Genomic DNA, 22,192 nt, shown 5'->3' on the forward strand with positions numbered 1-22,192 from the left:
CATAAAAATATACTATCTGGGTGTATGATTGAATTTGTTGCTACCAAATACTCCGTATCACATATTTATAGCCCATGTAATAATATGAGAGAGTCCCATTTTGAAACCGTTTCACTCCATTTAATCACAACCTCCCACTCACTCCACAAAATCACATGTTTTGGCTTTTAAATTATATATATTTAATTTAATATAAAATTTAAAATAATTACAATTGAATTATAATTGATTTACCTAAATACCCCAAAATTCTACTTATTTCCCTAAATACCCACAAAACTCCCCTTTTATATATTGTATAGATTCTAGCTGTCCTCGTAAAATACTAAGACAAGACTCAAAGCTCTATTTGTAAATCAAAAGCAGAATTCAAGAACGTACTTAAAGTCTTAAACCTAAAAACGGTGGATATGTCCATAAAAAATTTACTACTATACTAATATTTGCATTGAATATGTTTCTAACTGTTACAGTGCATAAATGTACATTTACTATCAAATAAATAAAATTAACACGTGCATATATTGAATAGTAATCAAAGTTTAACTGAAGTAAGACGTTTATCAACTGCATATCCTTTCTTAACTAAGACTAAATATTAACTGCATCTTCATGCATAACTAAGACTAGATATCAATATTATGATTGCCATATTAAACGACTGCGATTGATGTTGTGGCAACAAAATATAATTTGTTACGTTTGAGTATAATTTTGTCAATTAATACAATAACCAGTTATGATAATGTCTTGATGCTCACAACGAAACTAATGAAATTTGATATACATTTAATACGTGAAAATATTTATAATAATCGGCTCGACTCTCTTATTTATAATAATATGCATTCCAGGAAAGAACCGACAAAGATGAAGCTGATAATTCAGCTCGACTCGATACATGACAAGTAATTAAAATAAGGACTTGATTACGTAAACAGTCATGGCAGCGCCTGCAAGTGAATCAACTGGTCTCTTACCATGTTGGCATAGTAGTATAATTTATTTGAAATTATTAGCATCCTTAGTTGGTTTCAAGACAAACGAACCACAATTGGGCTCCGAACAGAATGACTGGGAGAGGTCCATTTCAAGAATCCCTGGACAAAATTGGTATTCGGAGTTAGTCGGCTAAATGTAACCTTGTACTGCAGTTTCTGTTTTGTCTCGGAAAAGTTGAGCGTGGTGGGCTCCACACGAACATCAACTCCGCTAGGTGGGGAAATCTCCACCTCGTATGACGAGTCAGGGTCGCCTACGTTTGTGACGGTCCTGGTGTAAACCTGGGAATTAGTTGATTTGCCACTAAAAATGATAGAGAATGAAGGATAGTTTAGCTCTGCTTCCGCTATCCTCGATTCGACTGCGCAATTCACCCTCCTATGTAGAAACAACTCCACTTGGCGGTCCGTGTAGCCGAGACCGCACAAGTAAGAAAGATAGTCTTGGGGGTGGATGTCGTAGACAAGTCCGGGATCTTTAGCTCTTGATGGATTCACATGACCTGATCCCGTGGCAAAGATGTCGGCCGGGACGAACCTCTCGTCCTCAATTGGATTACCAGCGAGGTTCACATCGTCTGCAGTGGTCATAATGGCGGACTTGATTGCAGCTGGAGACCAATCGGGATGCACGCTCTTGAGCAGAGCTGCCACACCGCTCAGGTGCGGGCACGCCATTGAGGTACCAGAATCTATTTTCCATTCGATGGAAGTGTCATGTGATGCTGCCAGAATATTGACCCCAGGGCCTAAAATGTCGGGTTTCAAGATTCCAGGGGTTGGTATGCTAGGACCCCTGGAAGAAAATGAAGCGACGACTGGTGCACGCTCATCACCAATCACGGTACCTTTGGAAGAAATAGTGGCGGTGGGTGTTGCCGTTGAATTTATGTAAGCTTTGATCTTCAATCCCGCGACATAGCTGAAATGTGTTGTTGGCACACCGATGGCTGCAACTTGAATGGTGTTTCCATGTGTCTCACTGTTTATGAGAATCACGCCGACAGCGCCACTTGGAATTTCTTTTGTTCTGTCTTTCTCACACACCACTATCTTACCTCGAATGTCGCTTGCCCTGCAGTTAGGCGCATAGACAAGCGGGAAGAGCTTTCGTGGAAAGTCATAAACTGATTCACCATCCACCTCTTGATTGTTTCCTAGCACTGCTTTTGCACTCAATTTTCTGTCCAACGTGCTTGCTCCAACCGTCAGAACCCAAGGTGCCCAGTGTCCCACAGATGAGGGATGAGGCCCGCTGTTTCCAGCAGCGTAGCTAACGAAGATACCCTTCTCCATCGCACTGAATGCACTAATTGAAAAATCATCATCATACAAGGTTTTTATTTGTGTTGCATCCTTATAGCCTATAGATATCGACAGCACGTCGACTCCATCTTCAATTGCTGCATCCATTCCAGCAAGGAAAGCAGCATCTCCTTCAGAATTATCCTTTAGCACTTTGTATATGGCTAAATGAGCAAGTGGTGCAACGCCAGCAGCAGTGCCGTTAGCCCTGCCAAAAATATTTGCGCCTTGCACAAAGCGTCCAGCAGCAGTGCCCGCAGTGTGAGTTCCATGGCCATTATCGTCAAGGGGGCTCTGGTCCCCGTCGTTAAAGTACCTTGCTCCAATGATTTTGTTGTTGCAGGTTGTGTGGCTGAATTCACACTCGCCCTTCCACTTAGCTGGTGGAGGTGGCATTCCTTCATCGCTGAAGGAAGGATGCTCAGGCATCAGTCCGGTGTCCAGCACGCCAATAATCACACCTTTACCATAATTAGAGTCTTCCCACAACCCCATATTCTGGTGCAACCCCAAGAAATTGGGAGAATGTGTTGTATGCAGGGACACCGACATCTGAGGCCGTGCGGAGATAAATCCCTTCTTCTTCTCCATTTCTTTCACATGTTCGGGTGAAAGCCTAGCAGCAAATCCCTTGAACACGTGGCGGTACGAGTAAACGAGATGCGCCTCATCTTCACTCGAGCTTGCTGTGGTAGCCGGTAGAAAAGAGCGGTACCAGCTCTCCAAATCTTCCGATTCAGAAGCAACATGTGCATTAGGTGCCTCAACATGGACGATATATATTTGTAGACTATTTTTATTTGGTATCTGAGATGCAAATAAGGGCAGGCTAGTGATGCAGAATAAGCAAACAATAATGATAGTAGAAGATAGGAGTGCCATGTTTAAATTTTGTTGTGTCAATTATGAATTCATCGTCACCTTCTTATAGAAAATCAACCACTACAAATTTTTCTATTGCTATCATGACTTATACATCAATTTGATGATATTTCTCCTTTCTCAGTTTGGCGAACGTTTTTGTCATGTGAGAGGTCTCACATTCAATAGTAGCTACCATCTTCCAACAACTTATCCTATTGTACGTCAAGCCATTTTTGATATTTCCAAACTATATTGCTTTCATGCATGCAATATTTCCACGTTGTATTGCTTTCATTACTTATCCTCCGATTTGCTCATTTCTATCGTTTCCGACCTTGCTTGTCTTTTTGTAGACTCCGTACAAAAACGACCTGATTTATCCTTATTAAAAACGATCAGATTCACTGTTCTGCATACTTATACTTTTGCAAGTTTATAAATCACTACAGTTTTCCATTTTTTTCCCTAACATTCTTCAGATATACTACTTATTTCTATAGTCCAAATAATTAAGCCTTAGACCCTAACATTCTTCAGATATACTACTTATTTCTATAGTCCAAATAATTAAGCCTTAGACCCTATTTGGTATAATGGAATGGAATGACATTCCTATCTCCATTCCATTCCTTTGCTTTGTAAATTTTTTTCTCAAAAACCTCCATTCCACATGAGAATAGTTATTCCATCCATTTAGCTAAGGAATGACCATTCGATTCCATTTTCCTTTCTTTTTACTTTTTATTTTAACAAATTTATATAAATATTATTTTATATTATATTTAAATTTAATATCATCACAATTTTATACTCCCTCCATCCCATAAAAATATGTGCACTTTCTATTTTCGTCCGTCCAACAAAAATATATGCATTCCATTTTTAGAAAGTTATATCAATTTAATAATATAGGTCTCACTATCCACTAATACTACTTTAACTACAATTCTCCTTATCTCTCTTATTTTACCATATCATTCTCTTCGTCTCGCTTACTTTACCAATTTTATCTTAATTCTCGTGTCATCCACATTGCTCATATTTTTATGGGGTAGAGGGAGTAATAAAATTAAAATTTTAAAATTTTTTATAAGGGATATTGGCATTTAATAACATGGAACTTTAAAAAAGTTGAGTTTTTCCCACGAACTTTGAAATTGGCAAATATATTACGAACTTTACCTGGAGTTTGTTATTTCCCACCAATGAAAAAATTCCCACAAATAATATTATGATACGGATTTTTTTTAGTAATTTCTCGACAACAATTTTGAGAGCTTCAAGTTTTTCACTTGAACATAGTTTTTCTTGAATCACACCCTCCAAAATTGTTCTTCAATCTATTAAAATAACATGAATTTTTTCGTTCGTGGGAAAAAACAAACTCGAGGTAAAGTTCGTGATATTATTTGTCAATTTTAAAGTTTGTAGCAAAAACTCAACTTTTTTAAAGTTTCATGATATTAGATGTCAATATTCCTTTTAATAATTATAAAATCACAACACAATAAGGAGAGGGAAGGGGCTTAAGCCCCTCCGAAGGAGTAATTTTTTTTGTTTTTTCTACTTCGAAAATTTTTGAAAGTTTTGAAAACTACCTTCGGCCTCGCCAATCTAACATTATTGAAGACTAAATTGTAATAAATTAAATGTTGTGAAGGGGCTAAAATGAAATTTTGCAGAAAAATAAGCCATGCTGTCTGATGCTTGAAGAAGACGAGAGAGAACAAAAATTTAACTAATTAAATATTATTAAAAGTTAAAAAGTAGTACTCCCTCTGTTTCTACATAGTCGAGTCATTTTATCATTTCGGAAAGTTTCTTCATAGTTGAGTCGTTTCCTTATATGATACTACCTCTGTCCCTGAAAATTTGATACAGTTTACCATTTCGGTCCGTCCCTGAAAATTTGATACACTTCGCTTTTACCATTTTTTATAGTGGACCCCATATTCCACTAACTCATTCTTACTCACATTTTATTATAAAACTAATACTTTAAAAGTAGGACCCACATCCCACCAACTTTTTCAACTCACTTTCCATTACATTTCTTAAAACCCGTGTCGGGTCAAAGTGTAGCAAATTTTGGGGGACGGAGGTAGTAATTTTTTCCTCTTTTTACTCTATCTACTTTATTCTCTTGATACTTTATTCTCTCTCTTACTTTTTTATCTATTTATTTAATACATCAACATTCATTTCTAAAACTCTGTGCCAAAAAGTTCCGCCTCAACTATGAAGAAACGGAGAGAATAGTACAATTTTATTAGTTGTCTCAGGTAGCGAAGAAACGTTTGTACGAGTGGATAACGTTTTTATTAAATGTTTTTCTATCTCTTAACAAGTAGTCAAAAAATTACACCTTCTTTCTCTTAATAAGTTACACCTTATTTCCTTAATAAGTAGTCAAAAAATTAATGAAGATTTATTATTTTATTAAGTCTATCAAATTTTATTGAGAAATTGTAGATTTAATTTTTTTATCAAGTCTATCAAATTTTATTGAGAAATTCTTCGTATTAAAATTGAATGGAAGCTAAGTAAAAAATGACATTCTAATCGTGAATATTAATAATGATATTTTTCAACTATTAATAATAAACAAATTCATCAATTTTGTAATAGACGAGAGCACATAGAATTTAATTGTCATCACTTCACGAAAATAAACACACCTATAATATGAAATGTTTTATTCTTTTAATAAGGTGTTAGACTAGTTTTACGTGATGCTTTGTATTTATCATTGTGACTGAGATTGTGATTTTTTGTATGGTATATTAATGTTTTCAGATATAGTATACTTTCTTTTGACTATATAATATCATAGTTATTTCGGTCTATCTATAAAATAATATTTATCTATATATTTTTTTCATTTTTAGTAGATGTGCTTCACTTTCTACTAACTCATTACACTCACATTCTATTACTACCAATTCTCCTTCCATCCTAAGATAAGCGAAGCGTTTCTTTTGGGCACGAGATTTGATGAATTTATATTTAAATAGTTAAAGTGGAAAAAATAAAGTATGAGAGAGAGAGAAAAGTAGAAGAGTGAAGAGAGAATATAGCACGTGGAGAAGTAAGACAAATGATTTTTTACCAAAAAGGAAAATGGCTCACTTATAGTGGGATATCCCAAAAAGGAATATGATTTGCTTATCTTGGGATGAAAAGAGTATATAATTATGGAACCTACCTTCTACTAACTTTGTCTACTTACTCTTCTTCATATTTCTTAAAATTAGTATCGAGTCAAACATAGACAACATTTTATGGACAAAAGATGTACTCCCTCCGTCCCATTGAAAATGGAAACACCTTTATCTCTACTTTATTTCATCCCCCAAGAAAGGGATTATCTTCCTTAGGATGGAGGGAGTATATAGTAAAGCCTCTGTGAAATTTTTTTTCTGTGTCCGCACTTTGTAAGAAACTGAAGTATAGGTATATTATTGGTTGTATTTGCAGCTTTGGTGGGGCAACAAATCAGAAGGGATGTAACTCAAAGGTCCATTTCTTGAATTAGTACAGACACAATTATAATGAAACAAGGAGTATAAATTAATAGATGTCACATTTTATTTTTAGTTTGTTCCACAAAAGATGTTATATTTCTGTTTTTAAAAAAAAATTTCTCTCAGATTAATATAAATATATTATTTTCTCTTTCCACTGAACACACAAAACATCTTCTAAAATCTTATACCATTTTCCAAATGATGTCATCTATTATGGGACAAGGGAGTACAAAACAACATTTTTTTTATAATAAAGTTAGAAAGTAAAAAGATTTTAAAAATTGTAATTTACAAAAGTTTTGAAGTGTTAAAGAAGAAATAAAGATTCAACATGGTTTAGTGTATATTTTCTTATTTAAGGAGAATCAAATAAAAAAAGTGCGCCAAAACAATTAGCAGTTGATAGTGGTTATTTTCTTATTTAAAGGAGAATCAATTAATAAAAGTGCGCTTAAACAATTTGCAGCTGATAGAAGTGATTATTTTACAATACTAAATAACGCCATCAACAATTTAAAACGGCAGTCAGTTTTTACACTTCCAAAAGGTGATGGCACTTAACTGAAATCAACTCGCACGTTAACTATTCATATTATTATTATTTAATTTTTATTCTTCCAAAGTCTTCTTCTTCTTCCTTAAAATCACGCTGTCATTGTTAGTTTTCTAGGAATCTTTGAACTCTGATTCAGCCCCATATTTCATTTAATATTCGGTGATTTACTCTTTCAGGCCATTAGCTTAGTAAGAGCTGTCAAATGGTTTTCGAAAAATTTGGAACTTTTTGGACAAGGAAAAGTAGAAAAATAGAAAACGAGAAATTGGGTAAAGGGTTAAGCCCCACCCTTCTCATTAATGTGTCCGCCCCTAACACAAATCAGCACCATTATTAAATAAAACCAAATCACAGAAACATACACTACCAAAAACAATTATTTAAAAGAAGAACCTCGATGACTATTCCAACAAAATTATACAGTTGATAATAATACAATTGATATTTGATGCCGGTTGATCTACACCACTTCTTTTTTCAGTGTCCGCCCCCACGCAGCCGCGCAAGATGTCGTCGATGCACGTGAAGTCACGCGCGACCTCCTTGTCCCCTTCGTGTGTGACATACACGTTTATATCCTTGCCGTGGAGGATATCTTTAGTGAAGAAAAAATACGCCATGTCGGACCGGCCCCACGGTCTGTAGACTGTGACGAACCGGAGGCCGGTCATGGAGAGACCGTAGATGTGGTTGTATGTGGGAGATTGCCTCTCCTGCTTTTTTAGTGGCCGCGTAGAGGCTAGCCGGCCGGTCGGTCCGGTCCGATTCAGTAAAGGGGACTTGGGTATTGAGGCCGTAGACTGAGCTGGAGTAAGTCCAGACTACGGCCGGCTGGGGTCGGCGGATTTGGCTACCTCAAGGAGGAAGACGAATCCGACGACATTGGAGGCCACATAGGAGAGAGGATTTTGCATGGCTTAGCGGACCCCGGCTTGGGCGGCGAGGTGGAGGATGTGGGTGAACGGGACGATGTTGAAGAGCTTGTGGAAAAGCTCGGTGTCGTTGATGTCGCCCTCCACAATAAACACCTGATATAGATAAAATAATTGCGAGCAAATTCAAACTTCCTGAATTTGTATATAATAACATTGCAAAATGAATAGTCTCAATTTCATCAAATTGGGTCATGTGGAATTAAACTAGTGTACATAAACATCAAATAAAATTGAGATTGAATGGAATGGAGATGGAGATGGAGATGGGAATGGAATCCAAAGGAATGCAAATGGAATGAAATTATTATTTCTTGATTGATTCTATTCATATATTTGATAATTACAAATAATATAGAAATGGAATGGAATGAAATATAAATAATTAATATGATGATTCTACCAAAATAAATATTTATTCAAAAATACTTTTGCCAAATACTCCAATATTCTTGTGTGTGTATATGTGGTGTTGTGCATATACGTGTGGCGGTGTTTGTGTACATGTGGTGTTGTGTGTGTGCATATGTGTTACGTGCATGTGTGTGTGTGGTGGGGGTGTGCGTGTGTACAAGAGGCGTATACAGGTGGGAACTACAATAGTACCCCCAAATTTGATTTAATGAATACTGTTTCTATTGATAAATAAGAAAGTTACATTGGTGGTCCAATGGCAAGACACTTATAGTTTGTTCTTACCAACCTGTGTTCGAACCCCCTTGGAAGCGCAACCTATCTTTTAGCTATATTTACACGCATTTATGTTTGGACTCTGTTTAAGTTATGGTTATTCTTATTAGTCGTCTAGTTGGAAGCGCAACCTATTTTTTAGCTATATTTACACGCATTTATGTTTGGACTCTATTTAAGTTATGGTTATTCTTATTAGTCGTCTAGTATTTAATATCGTCCATTTTCTTCCTATTGCTGCATTTTTTGTTGTGATGTAATTATTTGCACTCCTATTTTCTTTTTCAGAAATTAGGTTGTTTACTATACTATGTCTTAATAATTTTGATTTTGCATATATTATGCTTTATTATTTACTTTTTTATAATATTTTTTATATTATAGTACTATATTATTTTGATCATTTTATGTACTCCTCCGGTGTCCTACAGTAATAGCCATATTTTCTCATTTCGGTCTGTCCCACAATAAGAGTTACGTACTATCATAGTAAGTAGGTCCCACATTCCACTAATTCACGTCACTTACATTTTATTATAAAATCAATATAAAAAAGTGGACTTCATATTCCACTAACTTTTTCAATGCACTATTTTTTACATTTCATAAAACTTGTGCTCACACCAAATGTGACTTGAGATTGAGGGAGTTATAATTTGTAGTACACTTCTTAAATAGAAAAAATCTTGCTATTTTTAATTATTTTTATTTATAGTATCATTTTACGTAAGTATTTATTGTAAAACTCGTACCCACAAACTAAAATTTTTGGATACGCCACTGCGTGTGTATGCATATGTGTTAGTTTGTGTGTGTGTGCAGAGGCGGACGAGTTCATTAAATCCCGTGCCCAAAAGAAAAGCTTCGCGTATCATGGGATAGAGGGAGTATTGGTTTTATAATAGAATGTGAGTATAATTAGTTAAGTAGAAAGTGAAGTCCATCTACTAAAAATGAAATAAAAAACAAATATGAACATTATTTTGTGATGGACCGAAATAACGAATATGCTATAATATTATATAGACAAAAGAGAGTATACTATATATGAAAACATTAATATACCATACAAAAAATCACAATTACAATGATAAATACATAGTATCACATAAAACTAGTCTAACACCAGCTTTAAATCCTTGGGTCAACTGTCTCATCCATTGGAGTGCCTATAAATCAGCACGAACAATAGTCACTGGGTCCGCCGCTGAATACTCTCCGTAATTATAAAAAAAAAGAGTAAAACATTTCATATTATAGGTGTGTTTATTTTCAGGAAGTGATGACAATTAAATTCTGTGTGTTCTCGTCTATTACAAAATTGATGAATTTGTTTATTATTAATAGTTCGAAAAATATCATTATCAATATTCACGATTAGAATGTCATTTTTTACTCAGCTTCCATTCAATTTTAATACGAAGAATTTTTCAATAAAATTTGATAGACGTGATAAAAAAATTAAATCTTCAATTTCTCAATAAAATTTGATAGACTTAATAAAATACTAAATCTTCATTAATTTTTTGACTACTTATTAAGAAAATAAGGTGTAACATATTAAGAGAAAGAAGGTGTAATTTTTTATTTTATTAGTAAAAATACAATTAATACTATTATTAATTAATTTTCATAATAAAAAAATATCATTACATACTTAAATTTTATTAAAAAATAATTATTTTAACTTTATTATTTAGATTTAATTTTAATATATTACTCCCTCCGTCCCAGATTAAGAGTCACTTTTTGCCATAAAAATCCGTCCCAGTTTAAGAGTTACTTTTTAGAATTTTCCATATTTGGTCATACAATTTTACCCCATTCTTCATCAAAATTACATCAAAATGCCATTATCTAAATTAAAATAAACCAAAACAAAAATCAAAAGTCAAAAGGGACCCACCTTCAACCAACTCTATCATCTCACTTCATTTATTACACACTCTACCATCTCACTTCATTTATTACATACTTCAACTCTTTCTTAAAACCCGAGCCATAACAATAAGTGACTCCAAATGTGAGACGGAGGGAGTATAATATTCCTGATATCTTGGGTAGTACTCCCTCCGTCCAGCAATAGCAGTCTCATTTCTAAATGGCACGAGTTTTAAGAAAATTTTGGAGTGTGTAATAAATAGTGTGTGATAGTGGAATTTTGGGTCCACTTAAAATATTTAATTTATAAATTCATCTTTTATGGTGCAATAATTTTTTGATTTTAGTTTTTTTTATCACTGTTTTTATTCCAAATTATCCCACAATCAAAGTAAACAAAATTCACTAATTGCAGTCACAATACGAAGATTTAAACACCAAGAACGGAGCCAAACCAAACCAGCTCAAGGCAATACACACAGAAAAAACCACACTTTAAATCAAACCCAATGTGAATCGATTTCAAAATATGAGATTAATGAATCAAATCTAGCACCAAACTTAAATCAAAGATCAAAAATCGCAGAGAGGCAACAAGAACAGATTTTTCAAGAACAATTTTTTTTGAAATTAATACTCCAATACAACAATGTTTTGGATCTTTGTCCAAATCAGGCACAGAACCAGTCGAAAAAACCTAATTACACTTAACACAACAATTAATTTTAAGAAGAGGAAGGGGATTAGAGTTCGCTGAGAGAGAGAGATAAGGGACAATTTTTGGACTGTATTCCAGAGAGAAGGAGATGACCGATTATGGTTCGATATGGGGTGGAGGTGGCGGCGCGGAGGAGGCGGTGGGCGATGAGGAGACGGTGGAGGCGGCGTGGTAGAGGCAGCGTGGTGGAGGCGACGGACAATAAGAAGGCGATGGCGATGGCAGCGGTGCGGTGGAGGCAGCGTGGTGGAGGCGGCGGTGGAGGCGGTGGAGGATTAGGTTTTCCGAGAGAGAAGGGGAGAATGAGAGAGAGAGAATGGAAATTAGGGAATCAATTTGGGGGGTTTTTGGATGCCATTTTTGAAATTTAAGTGAATGAGTAGGGTAATTAGATTGTCCAAATATGGTAAGTAGAACCGGGACTCCTATTCCCGGACGTCCCAAAACGGAAAAACGGGACTTTTATTGCTGGACGGAGGGAGTAGTAATTAATAACTAGTATGGTGTCAGTTTTATTATTACATTGAATTGTGTGCCTGCGTGGTTTGACTATATCCCCAAGAGGTGTTCGAGAGAAGTTCTATTATTTGGAAACCCGGCCGGTTTGGATTTAATCCAAGAATAAATAGAAAGGAAAAGTATATTCTGATATACATCTCGTACTAGACAAACTCTTGGAAATAAAAAGATATTAATTAATTTAAAGTCTATAGCAGACTACAAATTAATTAATGGATATAGAAAGTCTTAGACACGGGAAATAATATATTAAAGAGGTTAACCCGGATTGCTTGTAATCACGGATTGGATGGGCGGTCAGTATTTCTTCGATAGTGACACAAGAAATATTCCATTGGCCTTATATTGAATTATAGGTTATAATTTAATTAGTAAAGAAGGTCCAATTGGGGGGGCCCAATCCAAGCCCCATAGATCCCTAACCTAGCCCATCATAAACTCTATAAATAAGGATGTAAGGAGAGGAGACAATACACATTACACAAAAACCTAAACCTAGCCTCCAAGCTTGCAATTTTCGAGCTCCTCACTAATAGGAGATTTCGAAATTTGCATAGTGTGTGCAATTGGTTTTTCTTGTCTTCTCCTTCAAGACCCTTATAATTTCTAAGAGATTCCTCGCACAAGGAATTTAGATCTATAGAGTCAAGGGTCATAGGTTAGAAGATCTTTGGTCTTGCAATCAACATCAAGCTTCAAGATCTACACGTGGAGAAGTAGCGAGCCACTTCGATTCTTTGGAGAATCATAATTGTAAGTATTCAACATCATTTAATTCTAAATTATGTGATTAATTGCGCAATAATACGTCTCTACATGTTCAAGCATGAAATTGAATCGATCCATGTAATCTCCTAAATAGATTCTTTTGTGGATTTATTTAATTTGCAATTTCCGCTGCGTTGTTTCCCCAACAGTAGCGTCAAGCAATATTGTATAATAACTTAAAAGAGGACTGATATTTTTTTGGATGACACGAATCTGCACGAATCCGACACGAATCTGTTGAGTTGGGACCCGATAAGAACATGATAATTTCGGGTTGGGTTGGGTTTGATCTTATTGGGTTGGGTCGATATTGGGATGACCCGATAGTGATCCAATTTGCACGATTTGTCAGCACTACCTAGCCCTACCTGAGACTAGGGATGTCAACCGGGCTAACCCGTTCGGGTTCGAGCCAGCCCACTCGGGTCGCCGGGCTATTTGCATGCGGGCCATTCGGGTTATGGATTTTTCGAGTCATAAATTTTCAACTCTAACCCTAACCCGTCGGGTTTTGGGCTAACCATCGGGCAATTCGGGCCTAAAAGTTTTCAAAAATAATCTCTTGTACCAAAATTTTCTTCTATAAAATGATTTTAAATTTTAGATACTTTTGTCTTTTTAGTTTAGAATCATATAAAATCTTCAAATTTTCATAGTTTTCTTCAATAATACTTGAAAAGAAGTCTTTCATCTCGATCAACTACAATATAAATTAAAACTTGTGTTCGTGTCATTATTATGGCATTGTTCGTAACTAATTCTTTATGAAAATTAAAAATCATATTTTACATGAAATCATTATTAAAATCATAAATATATTAAGATTTTGATGGGTTAGTTCTTAATTTTATCTTGATTGGCTTTGGTGGTGGTAAGACACTAGTGGCAGATGATGGGACGGTGCAATAATGAGTTGAGATGGAATTTGAAAGCTGATATTGTGTGATCGAGTGAAAAAGTGTAGAATGAAGATTGAATAAGACTAATGATTGTGTAGAATGAAGATTGAGGATTCAAAATATATAAAAAAATCCCTAAAACTTAATATTTTATAATTAAAACTCACAACCCATCGGGCCGACCCGCAACCCGTTCGGGTCAACCCGTTTAACCCGTCAACCCATTCGGGCCCGTTTTGTATTCGGGTAATAAAATTATAGCCCTAACCCGCTCATATTACCTGGTTGTTCGGGCCGGCTCACAGGTTTCGGGTTGAATAGACATCCCTACCTGAGACAGCTAAAAAAATTGCACTGCTACTTTTTAACTTTTATACTTCCTCCGTCCTCCATAATTTGTCACCATTTGACCCGGCACGGGTTTTAAGAAATGTAATAGAAAATTAGTTGAAAAAGTTAGTGGCATGTGGGTCCTACTTTTATATTTTAGTTTTATAATAAAATGTGAGTGGGAATGGGTTAGTGGAATATAGATGATCAAAAATGGTAAAAGTGAAAGGTGACAAATTTTTAGGGACGGACGAAAAAGGAAATAGATGACAAATTTTCAGGGACAGAGGAAATAATATTTTACTATTAGTTTTAAATTTTTGTTCTCTCTCGTCTTCTTCAAGCATCAGGCGGCCATGGCTTATTTTTCTGCAAAATTAAATTTCAGCCCCCTCCACATCATTTAATTTCCTACAATTTAGTCATCAACAATGTTAAATTGGCGAGGGCCGAAGGTAGTTTTCCAAACTTTCAAAAATTTAGAAGTAGAAAAAACAAAAAAGAAATTACTTCTTGGGAGGGGCTCAAGCCCCTTGCCTCTCCTTGCCGTGTCTGCTACTGTGTGTGATTTTTCAATTATTAAAAATTTTATAATTTTAATTTTATTAATCTCTCCGTCCTATAAAAATATAGGCAATGAGGATGGTACGGGAATTAAGATAAAATTGGTAAAGTAAGAGAGAGGCGGAGAATGATATGGTAAAGTAAGAGAGATGAGGAGAATGGTAGTTAAAGTAGTATTAATGGATAGTGAGACTTATATTATTAAATTGATAAAACTTTTCAAAATAGAATGCACATATTTTTGTGGACGGACGAAAATGGAAAGTGCACTTATTTTTATGGGATTGAGGGAGGATAAAATTGTGATGATATTAAATTTAAATATAATATTTATATAATTTTGTTAAAATATAAAATAAGAAGAAAGAAAAATGGAATGGTTATTCCTTAGCTAAATCCTAAATGAATGGAATGACTATTCTCATGTGGAATGGAATGATGATTCCTAAGAAAGAAATTTACCAAGCAAAGGAATAGAATGGAGATAGGAATGTCATTCATTTTCACATTCCATTCCATCACATCAAGTAGTCTAAGGATTAATTATTTGGACTATAGAAATAAGTAGTATATGTGCAAAATGTTAGGAAAAAAAATGTAAAACTGTAGTGATTTATAAACTTGCAAAAGTACGAGTATACAAAACAATTAATCAGGTCATTTTTGTACGAGCATAAAAAAAAAGCAAGGTCGGAAACGATAGAAATAAAAGCAATACAACGAGGAAATATTGCATGCATGAAAGCAATATAGTTTGGAAATATCAAAAATTGTAAGGGCTTGACGGACGCAGCAAATTTGTTTACTAGGGGATATACTGTAAATGATATCCGCTTAGTTCTTTATGGTCTTGGGGATATTTTTGTCCACAAAAAATTCTTAATAATAAAAAAATAACTTAAATGATATTAGCTCAAAGTTGACGTACCTTAAAAGATATTTTCAGAGTTTACATATCAAAATGATAGTTTGACAAAGTTCGAAAGAATTCTCCCTATTGAATTACAACAACTAAACCTCCTAATTTGTTAAATATCAATTGTCTGAAAAGCTTTCAGTCTAAACAACTCAACCTCAAATCAATAAATTTCAATAAATAAAAGAATCATATAAATTAAACTTTTTTATTATTAATTTCACCTAATAAAGTAAATATAAATAATTTTAGAAATACAAACTTATGTATAATTAAATTGAAAAAAATAAACAAGAAAAAAACTAAAATTAACAATAATATATAACCAATTCTGGAGTATTTGCATTGTTCCAGTCTAGGAAATTTTTAATTAAAGAAGAATTCGTTTGAATGATAGTTCTACTAAATCAATTTTACTAATATTTAAAAGCTAATTCTACTACACCTATTATCATTTGAAGGCAATTTACAAGAAACTTTGAATATTTTAATCTTACCAAACAGTAAATGCACACTAAAAGAGGCCAAAATCATGTCCGTTTATTTTATTGTATCATAATTATATTACTGTATTCAAATTTAATTGTCTTCTTCTTCCTCAAACTATTACCACCAATCATTGTTGCTTTTTCTTCAACCATTTCAGAATTTCAAATTCAGCCCCGCTCGTAAATCAATTTCCATTGTTTGTCTTCAAACATCTTGATTTTGTAAGGGCTAAATAGATGGTTTTCAAAAATTTCAAAAAATTATAAACTAAAAAAAAAAACTATTGGATAAGGGCTTAAGCCCCACCCACTTCTCATGTGTATCTGCTACTATTTTGAATGTGAGACCTCTCACATCATCAAATTGATGTATGAGTGATGATAGCAATAGAAAAATTTGAAGTGATTGAAAGATACTATCCACTGATTGATTTTCTATAAGAAGGTGACGATGAATTCATAATGGACACAACAAAATTTAAAAATGGCACTCCTATCTTCTAAAATCATTATTGTTTGCTTGTTGTGCATCACTAGCCTGCCCTTATTTGCATCTCAGATACCAAATAAAAATAGTCTACAAATATACATTGTTCATGTTGAGGCACCTGATGCACATGTTGCTTCTGAATCGGAAGATCTGGAGAGCTGGTACCGCTCTTTTCTACCGGCTACCACAACAAGTTCGAGTGAAGATGAGGCGCATCTCGTTTACTCGTACCGCCACGTGTTGAAGGGATTTGCTGCAAGGCTTTCACCCGAACATGTGAAAGAAATGGAGAAGAAGAAAGGATTCATCTCAGCACACCCCCAGAAATTGATGTCCGTGCAAACAACACATTCCCCCAACTTCTTGGGGTTGCACCAGAATATGGGGTTGTGGAAAGACTCTAATTACGGTAAAGGTGTGATTATTGGCGTGATGGACAGCGGAGTGATGCCTGACCATCCTTCCTTCAGCGACGAAGGAATGCCGCCTCCACCGGCAAGGTGGAAGGGCAAGTGTCAATTCAACCACACAACCTGCAACAACAAAATCATTGGAGCAAGGTACTTTAACGCCGAGGACCAGAGCCCCCTTGACGATACTGGCCATGGAACTCATACTGCGGGCACTGCTGCTGGACGCTTTGTGCAAGGCGCAAATCTTTTTGGCAGCGCTAACGGCACTGCTGCTGGCATTGCACCACTTGCTCATTTAGCCATATACAAAGTGCTAAAGGATAATTCTGTAGGAGCTGCAGATTTCCTTGCTGGAATGGATGCAGCAATTGAAGATGGAGTCGACGTGCTGTCGATATCTGTAGGCTATGACGATAAAACACAAATAGAAAACTTGTATCAAGATTTTTTTGCAGTTGGTGCATTCAGTGCGATGCAGAAGGGTATCTTGGTTAGCTTCTCTGCTGGAAACAGCGGGCCTCTTCCCTCATCTGTGGGACATGGGGCACCTTGGGTTCTGACGGTTGGAGCAAGCACGTTGGACAGAAAATTGAGTGCAAAAGCAGTGCTAGGAAACAATCAAAAGGTGGATGGTGAATCAGTTTATGACTTTCCACGAAAGCTCTTCCCGCTTGTCTATGCGCCTAACTGCAGGGCAAGCGACATCCGAGGTAAGATAGTGGTGTGTGAGTTAAGTGGATTACCACAAATTCAAACTGGTGGTGGCGCTACCGGCATTATTTTCATAAACGATGAGACATATGGAAACACCATTCCAGTTTTAGCCATCGGTTTGCCATCAACACATTTCGGCTATGCCGCGGGATTGAAGATCAAAGCTTACATAAATTCAACGGCAACACCCACCGCCACTATTTCTACCAGAGGTACCGTGATTAGTGATGAGCGTGCACCAGTCGTCGCTTCATTTTCTTCCAGGGGTCCTAGCATACCAACCCCTGGAATCTTGAAACCCGACATTTTAGGCCCTGGAGTCAATATTCTGGCAGCATCACACACTTCCATCGAATGGAAAATAGATTCTGGTACCTCAATGGCGTGCCCGCACCTAAGCGGTGTGGCTGCTCTGCTCAAGAGCGAGCATCCCGATTGGTCTCCTGCTGCAATCAAGTCCGCCATTATGACCACTGCGGACGATGTGAACCTCGCTGGTAATCCAATTGAGGACGAGAGGTTCCTCCCGGCTGACCTCTTTGCCACGGGATCAGGCCATGTGAATCCATCAAGAGCTATAGATCCCGGACTTGTCTACGACATCCAGCCCCAAGACTACCTTCCTTACTTGTGCGGTCTCAACTACACGGATCACCAAGTGGAGATGTTTCTACGTCGGAGGGTGAATTGCAGAGTCGAATCGAAGATAGCGGAAGCAGAGCTAAACTATCCTTCATTCTCTATCATTTTCAGTGGCAAATCAACTTCCCAGGTTTACACCAGGACCGTCACAAACGTAGGTGACCCTGACTCGTCATACAAGGTGAAGATTTCCCCACCCCACGGAGTTGGTGTTCGTGTGAAGCCCACCACGCTCAACTTCTCCGAGACAAAACAGAAACTGCAGTACAAGGTTACATTCAGCCGACTTACTTCTGCTCCACATACCAATTTCGTCCAAGGATTCTTGAAATGGACCTCTCCCACTCGTTCTGTTCGGAGCCCTTGTAATAGTATGGCCCTTATAGGCCCAATCTGCTCCACCAGTAACCGGCCCATACTTTGTTGGGCTTGAGCCCAATCTCCAGTGGTGACCTACACGTGGCAGAATGTGGTGGTGAGTTGGGGCTGTGTCTTTTATATACTGGTTCCTTCTCTCTTCCGACTGTCTTTTGCTTCTGCCTCTCTCTTTTTCTCTCTCGGTTGTGAGTGTGAAAAAACTAGGGTTTTCTGTTTCCCTTTCCTTCTGGTGTTCTCTCTCTGTGCTGAAGGCTTGAGAGTGTGATCTCTCTTCTTTCTCCTCTGCGTGTGTATACACTGAGGATTGGGTGACTGGTGTTTTGGCCGTGGCTTTGCCTTGGATTGTCTCTGCAACGAGGAGGTTGCTGGATCTAGGGTTTCTGTGGATACGGTGGAGTAGATTGGTTATCTACTAAGGTTTCTCCATTGAGGGGCAAATCAATTGGTGACTAAGGAATTGAGGGTCGGATTTATAGACCTGTGCAGTTGTACCTGGTGCAACTTGAGCCTATAAATTGTTCTTGATCTTGTTTCTATTCTTTGGTTATTCCTGAGTTCTTTTACTATCTATTGTTGAGGTGAACGCTTTTAATCCGTGTGTTAAGTGTTTCAGGTGCAATAGAAGGAGTAGAAGACAGTAGATCTAGTAGTGTAATAGCTAGATCAGTTTCTTGATTGTATTACTTGTAATCTTGGCTGAAGTATAGACCTTACAGTGGCATCAGAGCCACGGTTGGAGTTCGGCCGAAGGTTCGGTGTGTGTTTTCTGGTAATACAAGAGATCTCTATTTCGATCTCTTGCTCTGGTATTGTAGTGTTGGCTTCTCGCTCTGGTTTTCCTTTCTCCTTTTCCTGGTTTCCGCTGTGTTGTTTCTCTGTTGTCTGTTTTGGTTGTGATAGTACCTGCTGGACTGGTTTTGTCTTTCTTTTCTTGGTTAACGGTGGAAGTTTTAAAACGTTTGGTTGCAACAGAGCTGAGAATCTCTGTCAGTGACCCCCTGCGCCCTCGAATAATCGAGTGTTTGTGAACTGGGAAATCCTGACCTAGATGCACTGTTGTGTAACTTCTTGCTGTTGTTGTTATTGTTAAGAATAATCATCCAGCAGATCGTATCTTAATCTTCTCTCTTCTTGCTCCTATTGTTCTGTTTTCTTTTGGGCCTTTTGTTTCTATGGTTTTTCTATATTGTCTAACCTCCCTTTTGGCCTTGTTCCCTTCAATGGGAAGAATGATTTCAGTATCTGGAAGCAAAAGTTGAAGTGTGTTCTAGTTCAACAGAAGGTCTACAAAGCTGTGGATGGATCTGTTATTGAAGATGCTACCAAACAGGCTGAGATGAATGAGTTAGCCTTATCTACTACTCCCTCCGTCCTGCTTTAGCAGTCCCGTTGACTTTTCTGCACTCATTTTGTAAAAATGATAATAAATAGTTAAAGTGGAAAAATAATAAAGTAAAAAAGAGAATAATATAGAGAAGAGTTTTATCTACATTATTCTCTTTTTTACTTTATTATTTCTCCACTTTAACTATTATTATCATTTTTACAAAACGAGTGCAGAAAAGTCATGGGACTGCTAAAGCGGGACGGAGGGAGTATTTTCTTGAGTTTAAGTGATACTGCTAAAGCGCTTTGGGATAAGCTTGATGAGTTGTATATTGAAACCTCTCTGTCCAATCGCATGTACCTGCTTGAAAAACTTTTTTAAGTACAAATTAGATTTATCTAAGGATATGGATGAAAATGTTGATTGTTTTTCAAAGCTTGTGTTAGATATTAAGAGATCTGGGGACAAGAATATTGATGAATATACAACTATTGCTCTTATGAATGCTATTCCAGATTCCTATGGTGATGTTAAGGCTGCAATTAAGTATGGGAGGGACAATGTCACTCTTGATACAATTATTAGTGCCTTAAAATCAAAGGAACTGGAATTAAAGGAGAAATCTGACACTAAAGCTGCTCTTGATAAGGCTTTGCAGGTTAGGGGTAGATCCAACACTAAGTCAAAGGATAAGCAATCCAATGACAAGACCTTTGACAAGGGAAACAAGAAGAATCACAGGAGTAAATCAAGGTCTTCCTCTCAAGACTATAAGAAGTCCAAGAGGTGTTTCAAGTGCCATGAATTAGGGCATTTCAGTAAGGAGTGTCCTTTGAAAAAGAACAAGAAGGCTGATTCTGACATGGTTGCAAGCCTTGTCAAATCTGATGATGACAATGGCACTTGCTTTATGCACTGTGATGTTACCTCTGATGTTACCTCTGTTAATGTTTCTCTGAATTCAGAATTCAACAAGTTTGAGTGGCTTGTTGATTCTGGTTGTACTTATCATATTTCACCTTTCAAGGATTTATTTTCTGAATTAACTCCTGTTACTAATGGTTTTGTGTCTATGGCAAATAATAAGCAGTGCAGGATTGAAGGCATTGGCCAAATATGCCTCAAGTTTGATTCTGGAGCTACCCACACCTTGAAGAATGTGAAATATGTTCCTAGCCTCTACTACAACCTCCTATCTTGCTCAGCCCTGGAGTCAGAGGGGTTGGAGGGCAGATGGGGGAATGGGGTTATGAAAATTCTTAAGGGTTCCTTATGCATGTTTAAAGCTGTTAGGAAGAATAATCTTTATGTGTGCACTACTATGCCCTTAAGTGACTTGTCTGTTGCCAATGCTTTTAAGTTGAATTCTACTGTGCTTTGGCATAATAGACTAGGACATATGAGTGAAAAAGGCATGCATATCCTGTCTAAAAATGGTGTTTTATCTGATAATGATGTGAGCATGCTGTTGGGACTACCGCAGCGGAAGACACGGAAACCAAACAGGTCCTTGACCGGATCTATTTAGATGATTATGCATTCGACTCCAATTTCATGCAATTTACATAGATCTATAGATATAACATCAAATAAACACATAATCATGCAATTTGATGTAGATTCGATTGTTACCTCTTCTTGATCCATCATAGGATCGAAGTTGCTAGCTGCACCACCCGGAGATCCTTGGTTTATCGACCGTGAATCTTCCAACCTATTCCCTAGTCCTTGATTCTCCATCCGTGTGGGCGGATCTTAGATAATCAATATAGTATTGATGAGATCTAGGAGGAACACTACACCAAACTATCTATCTCGATTCAATTCTATGGATTAGAATGAACAAGACAAGATCAAACCAAAACCCTAGATCTCCTTGTTCTATGGCTCGAAAATCGAGGCAAGAAGGAGAGAGAGAGGCCGAGTGATCGGCGGCTAGGGTTAGGGTTTAGAGAGGTGACTTGTGGTGTGCTAGGGTTTCCACATCTCATCACTATTTATAATGGACTTGTTGGGCTAGGTTGGGGATCCATGGAATGACTTAAGTGTTGGGCTCACCCATTAGATAAATTGCTAATTAAATCAAATGACCCATGATTTAATATATTATCAATGGAATATTATTTTATTCCACTAAAGAATAATATTGCACTCCCACTTAAATCACCAAATTACAAATAACTTGGGTCCATTTTATTTTATAATATTTCCCGTATTTAAGATTATCTTGATCCGTCAATTTAATTCTTTTGTCTGCTATGTGACTAGAA

The 22,192-nt window shown here is 36.6% G+C and overlaps 2 protein-coding genes and 1 pseudogene across 3 annotated transcripts; 1 reads left to right on the top strand and 2 right to left on the bottom strand.

The window, feature by feature from the left end:
* Nucleotides 1-805: 805 nt before the first annotated feature.
* On the bottom strand, nucleotides 806-3,202 carry LOC125196999 (subtilisin-like protease 4). Of its 2 annotated transcripts, XM_048095690.1 has the most exons (2): nucleotides 2,562-3,202; nucleotides 806-2,507 (listed from the first exon to the last, which is right to left on the bottom strand). In XM_048095690.1, exons 1-2 carry the CDS (start codon nucleotides 3,186-3,188, stop codon nucleotides 1,035-1,037), a joined length of 2,100 nt encoding a protein of 699 aa, XP_047951647.1. In that variant the 5' UTR covers nucleotides 3,189-3,202; the 3' UTR covers nucleotides 806-1,034. The 2 variants fall into 2 exon arrangements, with proteins under 2 accessions (XP_047951647.1, XP_047951646.1); XM_048095689.1 differs by having other exon boundaries at nucleotides 806-3,202.
* A 4,325-nt stretch (nucleotides 3,203-7,527) lies between these two features.
* Nucleotides 7,528-8,308, bottom strand: LOC125197513 (annotated as a pseudogene).
* Nucleotides 8,309-16,484: 8,176 nt separating this feature from the next.
* LOC125197251 (subtilisin-like protease 4) lies at nucleotides 16,485-19,530 on the top strand. Its single transcript, XM_048095974.1, has one exon. The coding sequence runs from the start codon at nucleotides 16,734-16,736 to the stop codon at nucleotides 18,648-18,650; it is 1,917 nt and encodes a 638-aa protein (XP_047951931.1). The 5' UTR covers nucleotides 16,485-16,733; the 3' UTR covers nucleotides 18,651-19,530.
* The last annotated feature ends 2,662 nt before the right edge of the window (nucleotides 19,531-22,192 follow it).

This window comes from Salvia hispanica, chromosome 6 (assembly GCF_023119035.1).
Source record: "Salvia hispanica cultivar TCC Black 2014 chromosome 6, UniMelb_Shisp_WGS_1.0, whole genome shotgun sequence".
In the NCBI taxonomy this organism is placed as follows: domain Eukaryota; kingdom Viridiplantae; phylum Streptophyta; class Magnoliopsida; order Lamiales; family Lamiaceae; genus Salvia; species Salvia hispanica.